The sequence below is a fragment of the Lemur catta genome, chromosome 1 (assembly GCF_020740605.2).
Source record: "Lemur catta isolate mLemCat1 chromosome 1, mLemCat1.pri, whole genome shotgun sequence".
Lineage (NCBI taxonomy): Eukaryota > Metazoa > Chordata > Mammalia > Primates > Lemuridae > Lemur > Lemur catta.
In genome coordinates this window covers 135,355,592-135,366,511 of record NC_059128.1, presented here as the reverse complement: position 1 = coordinate 135,366,511, position 10,920 = coordinate 135,355,592, and the positions used below count along the sequence as shown (strand labels likewise).

At 39.3% G+C, this 10,920-nt stretch overlaps 1 protein-coding gene across 1 annotated transcript; it reads right to left on the bottom strand.

Moving 5' to 3' along the window:
• Window positions 1-255: 255 nt before the first annotated feature.
• Window positions 256-10,439, bottom strand: THNSL1 (threonine synthase like 1). The gene is made up of 3 exons (XM_045535082.1): window positions 10,329-10,439; window positions 3,913-4,084; window positions 256-2,606 (listed from the first exon to the last, which is right to left on the bottom strand). Exon 3 carries the CDS (start codon window positions 2,556-2,558, stop codon window positions 315-317), a length of 2,244 nt encoding a protein of 747 aa, XP_045391038.1. The 5' UTR covers window positions 2,559-2,606; window positions 3,913-4,084; window positions 10,329-10,439; the 3' UTR covers window positions 256-314.
• Between the last annotated feature and the right edge of the window lie 481 nt (window positions 10,440-10,920).

Below are 10,920 nucleotides of genomic sequence, written 5' to 3'. Positions count from 1 at the left end.
TTTGATTGCCAAATTGAATACCAGACATGCTGGTCCACAGGAAAGTGAGGGTGTGGGAGTGGAAACTGACATATCCCTCATGAGCATGGAGCAAATGTGACAGCACAAGGGTCCACGGGCTATGCTACCTTCTGTCACTTCTGTCTAAGCAGGTACAGTGCGGGCATAATGCGTCAGTCCTAGAGATGAGGCTAGTGACATTCCAAAAGATAACAGACAGATATATGTTTACATAAAAGCAAACTGCTATTGTACTCCAAATCAACTTTTGAGATTTATTATGACATGCTTATCACCATACAAAAATATTTTACTCAGGAAACTTTCATGTGAATTGATTTTTGGATTAGTTTTTCCACATGATCCTTCAGGACGCTCACATCAGCTGCGCAGACCTGGTACTCCACCTTCTCTTGGTGTTTTGTTCTCTCTAGTAAAGCTCCATGCAGTGGAGGTAACGCATTGTATGAACCCAGCAGATACAGCTGACTTGAGGAAGTCTGGTTGATTCCTTGAATCTTCAGAGCCTGCATGATAGCAGGTGCAAACTTGGAGTAATGAGCTGTGGCTGAGATGATCACTGGGCACGTTTTGTCCTGCATTCGGTCTGCAACCACTTTTGCGACAGCAGTGTGTGGATCCAGAATATACCCTGAAGTGTTGTAGGTGGAGTTAATAGCTGCTAGGCACTCTCCCTCAGAGCACCAGTCTGCTACAAAATCCTGCTGAAGTTTCTCAACTAGAATCTTTTCTATCTGGAAGTGGTGCTGATTTTCTAATTGATTGAATAATTTTGTCATTAGTTGTCCATCTTTATTAGACATTAAGTGTAAGTGTCGTTCTAGGTTTGAAGATTTCAGAATGTCTATGGATGGTGAAAAGGTTTGTGCTAATTTTCTTTCCCTCAGATCATAATGTCCTGTTTTTATAAAATCAGTCAAAACATGGTTCTGATTAGAGGCACAGATAAACTTTCGAATGGGGATTCCCATCAGTTTGGCATACACTGCTGCCAATATGTTACCAAAGTTTCCTGTGGGAATACAGACATCAACGGGACTTCCAAAAGGAATAAATCCTTGGCTAACGAGATCAAGATACGCGGAAGCATGGTAAACTATCTGGGGAAGCAGGCGGCCCCAGTTTATGGAATTAGCTGAACTTAAGAGTGTTCCATATTCCACAGTAAGAAAGCCAGTAAAGTCAGCATCTTCAAAAATTCTTTTTACAGCTGTCTGGCAAAAATCAAAATCTGAAGTGACACCCACGGCCCATCCATTTTCTCTCTGACTGCCAATTATTTGTGCTTTTTGAAAGTCACTCACTCCATTCTCAGGAAAAAATGTAACCACAGCTATCCTTTGCTTGTCATTCTTATTAAGACGACTAAAACCATTTAAGACTGCGCTCCCTGTGTCTCCCGAAGTAGCAACAAGTATCATATAATTGCAGCTCGGTGGAATGCAGTGTGCAAAAAAATGAGGCATAAGCTGTAAAGACAAATCTTTAAATGATCCCGTTGGTCCGTGGAACAACTCCAGGATGAACTGGTTGCCCGTAAGGTGCCTGACAGGGGCGATTTTTGAGCAGGTGAAGCTTTCCCCATAAGCATTTTCAATCATTTCTCCCAATCTGGCAGCAGGGATGTCTGCAGGATGTATGCACCTTTCCAGTAGTATTTGTGCTCTTTCTATGTAGGTTGCTCCGACTAAGCTTTTCCACTCCCCACAGCTTAATTTTGGAAACTCCTTCTCAGGAACAAAGAGTCCACCATCAGAAGCTAAACCCTCGACCACAGCTTCGCTGAAGAATTTTGCTGAAACCTTCTGTTCATAGTCTTTGGGCCAAATGTGTCTCGTTGAAATGAATGTTTCTGAGTCTACATCTTGGTATCTTTTAACTGCACTTAGCACTTTGTCAGCTACCTCCACTGGGGAAGCCCCGCTCTCACAGAAAACGCGAGCGTCGTACCACTTCTTATAATATTGTTTTCTAAATTTAAGCAAGTCCTTCATAGATGTTCCAGAATTATGACCTACGATCCTATCTACCTTCATTAACTTTAGACGACTAATTATATCTATTAGAGGCACATCCAGGTATACAACTATTCCATTTTGCTTCAGATGCCACATGCTAGCATCATGCATTGGATTGGACCCAGTAAGGGAAATCACACTTCCAGATGCAGAGAAGTTTAACACAGCTTTTCCTTCCTCTTCTAAAAATTGCTCATTACCGACATCCTGTAATTTTTCAGACACACTCATATTCCAGGTTTTTTCAAGGATATCCTCATCCACATCTATGACACAACAACCTAGTTTCTGACCTATTATTCTGCCTACTGTTGTTTTCCCAGCACCAGGAGGTCCCATCAGAATAATATTTTTGTCTCCAACAAGAGAGCGGGTGGAATGCCATGACTTCCTTAATTCTGCAAGTGCAATGGTTCTCGTAAGAAAGAGCTGTGCATGTTTATCCGTTTTAACGCGTATACCAGAAAAACATTTCTGTGTTATCTGTTTCAGATGCTGACATCGGTTTAAGTGGAGCATTCTCTTTTCTCTTTTCTGCCTAAGCCGACCTAAAAATTGGCTTTAGCCCTTTGCGAAACACAAAAACAAAAAAGACATTTTGTTACTAACTTCAGTAGACTGTTAAAAATCCCAATAAGATTGAATATAACCACGCTCACAGTACATAAACTGTTCAAAAATCTTCCAAACTTATGGGATATTTTAAAAAAGCATTCCAACCCAAATTCTCATACATTGCATATTATCATTTTTAATATCTTGAATCTCAAGACACTGAAAAATCTTAGAAAGCTGTGGCAGAAAGAGATTATTAAATATAAAAAGATAAAAAATAAAGACACTGAAAAATCAAAACTTTAAAAATTTGTAACTATAAATAGAAACCTTATTTAGAAAATGCAATACAATAGATACTTTTTAAAAATATACTAAATAAAATTAGTATTTATTTCCTTTTATGAAATATCGTAATGAAAACTCTTTCATAGTTTATTGGTTTATAACACATATAAAGATTATTTGGAGTTGGAGTGCTATTTACTTGCAATTCACAATAGCTAAACAATACTCTTTGTATTTAATTTCTCCTTAGTTATATGAATATGTTGATAGACTATAATGTTACTTATAAATTTCTTACAGAATTCACAACAGGAAACTAGAATAAAAGAACATATTTGCTTATGAAATGCTTAAATATTTTCCAAACTACAGGACAAAGGTAAGACATTTTCTTTCTTATATGCTTTTTTTATGCCTACTGCTGACGATCAGTATTATTCATATTGAAGGCCTTAAAAAGGGCCAATGTGAAAAATATAATATTAAACAAATAGTTAAGAAAAAATTAATAACCAGCAATGAGGTCAAAGGTTACATAACTATAACCTTATCTGCATGGAACGATCGCTTTTGTTTCTGATCCTATAAACATCATCAGTGGAGAGACTTAACTCAAATTCTAGACTCCAGAATGATAGCCAAGAAACAGAAATGTTTCCAATGATGAGAGAAAAAATTATTCTGGCATCCAGAGCAGCTCTACAATTCCTCATACTGATCAAGTCCCTGTCTTTGGAAATATACTCACCATTAAAACAAAAATACATGCCACACAAGTCAAATTTTTAGTCTTGTAAAATGCAATTTAATAACTCTGCAATGTTCATATAAATTGCCTAAAGTAACTTCACAGACACACAGTGGGACTCTTCACATGTTCTCTGGTAGAAACAATATGCAATTAAACCATAATATTAGGTGGTATATTTAAATAATATATAAAAATTTTCAATTGTATACTCTGATTTTCTATGCTACTGAAACACTTAAACATTTAAACCATTTTAAGCTAACTCTGAATTTAACTTACAAGTACAATTGGAACTGTCAAGAGAAGTAATTCATTTCCTTATTTGACTTTTCAGCTTGTATGTGCTGTTCTTAATTCCCACTGAGTTGTAAACACAAGACACACAGGAACCAATCTTAGATGAAGAGTTTGTTGATTCGGAGACAAAGTTGATCTTTGCTGAAAGTGGAGTCTATAATGGAAAAAATATCAAGTTAATCATAACTGCATATAGTATCATAAAATTCTACACATAGCCTATTATTAAAGAATTCATCTGAAATTTTAAATATACAGAAAAATTGACCCTTTTCATGTTTCCCCAAATCTGTTATCAAAAGATTAAGATACTGGTTTTAAAATATGTGTCTTATCATAGAAAAGAATTTTACTAAACAGTATTGAAGGAATATCTGCTACCAAGCAATAACAAAGATAATATAACCAAATATAATAACAAATATAAGATCTTTCACAATGACACCTGAAATTTTAATGATGTAACTGTATATTTAATGATCAGAGGGAAAAAAATTGGTGGACTAAAGCTATGAAATGAGTCTGAATTGTTCTTTTAGGTTATCTTATCCATCTGAATCACTACATGATTTATATATAATAATAGCTACTGTAAAAAGCCCAAATGAAGTATCTGCCACACACAGCTATTTTATAAATTCAAAGCACATATCCTAGTGGCTAGCACAAAATAATATATATAGCAATACTAATCATTGTCACTCAATGACAATAGACTAAGAATACATAAATTGAATCAGAATATCTAAGCACAAGACTAGGTATTTTTTTATAGTTTGGTTTGTTTATAACCCTTCAGAGAAAATAGTGGTACTCACCCCTGAATCAAGAATTGTTTTGTCATCCACAGTCTAATCCTTTCCCTGGAGTAAACCAAGGATCAGAAAGAATTATACACTTGAACCATATCAGCAATTTATTTTATTAAACAGTATTCTGGTACTGTTTTGAGGGCACTGTACAAAACAGCCTGATTAACTTCCTATTCAGGAGACTTTTGCTGATAACATTAGAGTGTCTTCTTTTTGAGTTTACAATACATTACTTTCTGATCTCTCTATCAGTAATAATTGTATATGATCTTGTTTGTTTCCATGGACACTAAATCTTTTAAATTATCTTTTCTTCCACTTTCTGTTGGTTGCTACGATGTTTAATATCAATTTTGTTAAAAGTAGACCGTAAGGCAAACATTGTGTGTTAAGGTCAATTTATCTTCTGTAATCTCGCTTTTCTTTTTTTCCTTTGTTTTACTTTCCCTATGCCCTCATTCAAAAATTTTATCTTATTTCCCTTTTTCAAGACTTTGGGGTAGCAAAATATATATGGATTAAAAAGAGAAAATTATGACAGTTCAATTTATAAATGCTGTATCAATATTATTTCACCAGAAAAATTTTCCTTAGACTAGCAGAAGACAATTAAGTGCTATAACATGTAACAAATACAATTTCTTAAGAAAAAGAAGATGAATTCTATTTTAAGTTACATATTCAATTTTATTTTGTAACACTTAGCCACAAATTGATTTTAGGGCCTCAGCATTTTTAACCAAACCAAAAGACAAGATGGAATAATGCCTACAACATGTGACATTCATTTCTTTTTCTTTTCTGAAAATATCTGCTGCAGTGGCCAATCAGGAATATATTTGCTATATAGAAGGCATAAATACAGACTGCACCAAAGCATTATCCATGGCTTATTTTAAATTTTTAAAATTCATGGAGAAATGGAAAAAAAAGATTCGAGGATTTTTTCAAGTAACTATACAAACTTAAGTTCTGATTAATAGAGGGAAATTTCTGGTAGTGCATTCCAAGGCCTCTGGTCTTGATACTATTATCTTTTTTTTTTTAGAGACAGAGTCTCGCTCTGTTGCCTGGGCTAGAGTGAGTGCTGTGGCATCAGCCTAGCTCACAGCAACCTCAAACTCCTGGGCTTAAGCGATCCTCCTGCCTCAGCCTCCCGAGTAGCTGGGACTACAGGCATGCGCCACCATGCCCGGCTAGTTTTTTCTATATATATATTTTAGTTGTCCAGATAATTTCTTTCTATTTTTAGTAGAGACAGGGTCTTGCTCTTGCTCAGGCTGGTCTCGAACTCCTGACCTCAAGCGATCCACCTGCCTCGGCCTCCCAGAGTGCTAGGATTACAGGAGTGAGCCACCGCGCCCGACCGATACTGTTATCTTTAATATGTTTAGCAATGATTTGGATGAAGCACTGAGAGGATGACACTGGAGAGTCAGTGGTTTACAGCATGGACTTTGGAGTGAGAAAAACCCTTGGATGCCCAACTCCCTTACATAAAATGGCGTAGTATTAATATTTGCATGTAACCTACACACATCCTCCTGTATACTTTAAATCATTTCTAGATAACTTAAAATACAATGTAAATGTTATATAGTTGTTATGCTATGTTGTATTTTTATTTATTATTGTTGTATTTTTAATATTTTTGATCCACAGTTGGTTGAATCTGTGAATGCAGAATTCATGGATACAGAGGGCCGACTGTGTATCAGGACATAAAATACCCAAACGCAAGTTAAGCTCTGCTGCTTCTGACTACTGACCAAAAATCCTGAGTACCTCCTACTTCCATGAAATAAAAAGGTGGAGAGGGTGAAAGGACCATGCTCCAGGGCCATGTTGTAATCACAAGGAACTTACAACCAAAAGCATAATTCTGCAAGTTCACCGTTTATCTTTGTCTTTATATGTACTATCAAAGCTGCCTACATTTTTTTCTGTCATTAGACTTCTGCTATATCCCCTTAATGATCTCAAGTATTTAACTGAAAAGACTTAAGTTAATTCTATAACTGAAAAATATTATAAAGAAGCTGTCTTTATAAAGGTTTTATTTTCCTTCCAATTGTCTTATATCCCCATCTATGCCCATTTTATTCATTTAAATATAATAGATTAAAATGACCTTTAGCAAAAAACCCTAATTTGTTCATGTACAACACATGCATACCACTTGTATCTGTGCAAACTATTTTGGGTCATTAAATATGAAATGTCCAATTTCTAATCACAAGTGTAGCATATCTCAAACAAAAAGCAGTACAATTAATCAGAGTATGCACCTAAACTATCAACACAGTTTTGCCATCTTAACAGTAGCTTGTTCATGCCAGCAGCGAAGAAGCCTGGAGAGCCAGTGGCGATGAAATTGCAAAAGGTCTTTTCCACAGCTTGTAGAGAACTGAATGTTTGTCCTTGCAAGAAGTGATCCAAAGCCTGGAAGAAGTGGTAGTCAGTTGGTGCAAGGTCTGGTGAATACAGAGAGTTTCCAACTCCAGCTGCCGTAGCTTGAGCTGCATTGTTTGTGCAACATGTGGTCGAGAGTTGTCTTGCAAGAGGGTCGGCCTGTCTCTATTGACCAATCTCAGCGGCTTAATGGCAAGCATCCTCATCATTTCACCCAACTGGTTGCAGTAGACTTTCTCTGTAATTGTTTGACAAGGTTTCATGAAGCTGTAGCAGATAATACCAGCACTGGACCACCAAACAGACACCACTAGTATTTTGTTTTTGTTTTTTTTTGAGACAGAGTCTCACTTTGTTGCCGGGGCTAGAGTGAGTGACGTGGCGTCAGCCTAGCTCACAGCAACCTCAGACTCCTGGGCTTAAGAGATCCTACTGCCTCAGCCTCCCGAGTAGCTGGGACTACAGGCATGCACCACCATGCCCGGCTAATTTTTTCTATATATATTTTTAGTTGTCCAAATAATTTATTTCTATTTTTAGTAGAGACGGGGGTCTTGCTCAGGCTGGTCTCAAACTCCTGACCTCGAGCGATCCACCCGCCTCGGCCTCCCAGAGGGCTAGGATTACAGGTGTGAGCCACCGTGCCTGGCCAGTTTTTTTGATGAATATCCGGTTTTGGACTGTGTTTTCCACACTTTATGCTTGTGATTGTCAAAAAGAATTCATTTTTCATCATGTGTAACAATACGGTGGAGAAATTGTTCACCTTTATGTCGTGATAGCAAAGAAAAGCAAGCTTCAAGACAGATTTCTCTCCTGACACCCATTTAATCCATGTGGAACCCATCTATCCAGCTTCTTTACCTTGCCAATTTGTTTCAAGTGGTCCAATATTGTTGGAATAGTAACATCAAACCTTACTGCTAATTTACGCGTAGGTTGAGATGGATTCGCTTCCACTACAGCTTTCAGCTCATCATTACCCACCTTGGTCTCCGGTTGCCCACATGGCTCATTTTCAAGATTAAAATCTCCAGAATGGAACTTCTCAAACCATCGACATACTGTGCATTCATTAGCCACATCCTTCCCAAACACTTCATTGATACTTCAAGCTATCTATGCTGCCTTGGTTCTACAAAGGAACTCATATTCGAAAATAACACAAATGTTTGACTTAGCCATGGTTTCACAAAAATTGCTCTAAAAATTTTTCTGAAAGATAATCACAAGCCAAAAATGTGTTTGAAAGACTGAGGATGTACCTTCACAATAAAAATAAAACAAAAAGTATCAAAGTGAAACGTCAGAGACATCAACTGTCAAACTTAGTATTTAAGGAAATCGGACATTTCATACTTAATAACCTAATATAATCTACAGGCCAAATCTGGCCCACCATCATTTTTGTAAATTAAGTTTTACTGAAACACAACATCACTCATTCATTTGTTCATTTATTCGGTATTGTCTTTGGTTGCTTTTGAGCTAAAATGACAAAGCTAAGTAGGTGTGACAGATAACACCTGGGCCTGCAGAGGTCTAAAATATTTACTCTCTAGCCCTTTACAGAAAAAGTTTGTTGATTTCTGAAGGTATATACTAATATTATTAATAATTCCCTGTGGACAGGATGTTGGACACAGGCATTTTCTTGAACACTAGTGACACTTTGAGGGAACTATAAAAATTGAAAATATATTAAACATATTTTTAAAAGGCAAGCTGAATTACAGACCAAGTGTCTAAGAAAAAAATATTCCTTCCCAAATGCTTTAACAGCTTCATTATGACCATAAACTAAACATTCTACAGTGAAGTCTTAATGAAATTCTGTTTAGTATTTTTAAAAGCACAATAAATACTGACAACAGTAAAAATTATTTTATTTCACTAACCCCAGAAAATCAAGGCTAGCTAAGGCCAGTTGGTGCTAACCAGAGAAATCATCCTTGTTCTTTCAGGAACTGATTAACACAAATAGTTCCAACATGTTCCTTCTAATTAGAAAAATTTATAAGCTTTGGTCAATGACTATCCACTTGGCTATGGTGTTTTCATTCTATGCATCCTTAGTTCAAATGTTAACACGTGTAAGGACAGTTCCAACAAATTTTTCTCTATACATACTAAACAAAAATCAAAATCACAAAATACTCAAAGGCGAAAAGAAAGGGGCAAAGTGACATAGGTCTAGATCTAAATCTAAAGATCTATCTAAAATGTTTTGGAAGATAGACAATCTAATGTAAAGAAATCAGGAAAATCTTCCCCAAAGAGGTTATTCCTCTGAAATGTTCAACGCCCAGGATAAAAATAAAAAAACCTGACAACTGGATAACAAAAACCTAAATTTATTCTTATCTAGTGAAATTCAGTAAGAGCCCACAATGAGGATCTACACATTCAGGAAAGCCTTTTAGGTAGGAACTAAAAAGTTCTCCAGTCATCCTGCTGTTTTAATCCCTCCACCAGGCACCCAGGCAGCCAGAAACCCAAACTCAGTGTTCTCTCTTATCTCGGGGCAGCTTTATTTCCTTTGGGCAGTGACCTCTGCAACGCTGGTTCACAGCCACCCATCTTCCTTCCCAAATCGTATTACCACAATGTCTTTTAGAGACTCGGGTAGAGACGTCTAAATGCATTTCCTTTGGCAGTCACATGTGCATAAATAGGTTTACGGAAGACCAAATGGTGCAAAACAGAATAAAACCGCTTCTCAGAAAACAATTTTCAAAAAGGGACACCAAAACATGGGCAAAAATTTAAAGGTCCATTTAAAAGGCTTCTCCTCCCAGTTTAGGCCGCTCGTTCAAAGCGATCGGGTCCGCGGGTCCGCTGGTCCGTGGGGAGAGACCACGGACCGCCCCAGGGGCAAACGGAGAGGGGGGCTGCGCGGCAGGGGCAGGAGAGCGCAGGGAGGCCCCGGGCAGGGCCGGCGCGACAGGTGCGCGAGGCTGGGGACGCGGGGACGCACTCACACAGGTGGCGGGCGGGGCCGCGCGGGGGTCTCCGCGGAGCCCCGACCGCCCGCGCAGGACTCACGAGCGCAGACACTGAGGCACGATTACAACCGAGCAGCGGAAAGGGAAGGAGCCCTGGGGAGGAGGGGAAAGCATGCGACGGGAACGGACTGGCTTCTAGTTTTCCTTTCTTTCTCCTCCAGTAACTCACCAAGAAACTCTCACTGAGAAGACGGAAAGGAAAGGAAAGGAAATGGGAAGGAGCGTCCAGGAGCCGCTAGTGCCGCCTCAGCAGACGCAGCCCCGCACCTCTGGACCTCGCCCGGCCCCGCCCCCGCGCCGCGGCCTCCGCCTCTGCGCCTGCGCCTGCTCGCCTGCGCCCCACGCCCAGTCTCCGAGCGGCCTAGCTCCGGGCACCTGACTCTCCTCCTGCGCTCCAGCCTACCCAAGCCCTCCGAGCTCCTCCGGCTCCTCCCCTCCCGCGCCGCGCTCCGGCGCCGGCCGTGCGCCCGCGAAGCCTCAGCCGCTCGTCCCGCCCCCGCCGGGATTCGGGCATGCGCACAAGGGCCTTATTGTGTGGCGCCTGCGCACCAGTTGCGTTTCCGACTGTGGCCGCATTTTTCTTTCTCTCCAGATACACAGAGATGGACAGGAGCACAATTTTTAAGGTACATCATTTTCACCCTGTTACTCCCAAAGACACATAAACAGTGGCTTCCGCATGAACTTCTCAGGCAGGAGAAGGCGCTGCAGAAAGAGGGGAGGGAACCCAGATCGCAGCGCTGCCTTCCGCTTCCCCGTCG

Bases quoted from the DNA above. Each gene is read 5' to 3' on its own strand.
- THNSL1 (XM_045535082.1), bottom strand. From the start codon at position 2,558: ATGCTCCACTTAAACCGATGTCAGCATCTGAAACAGATAACACAGAAA.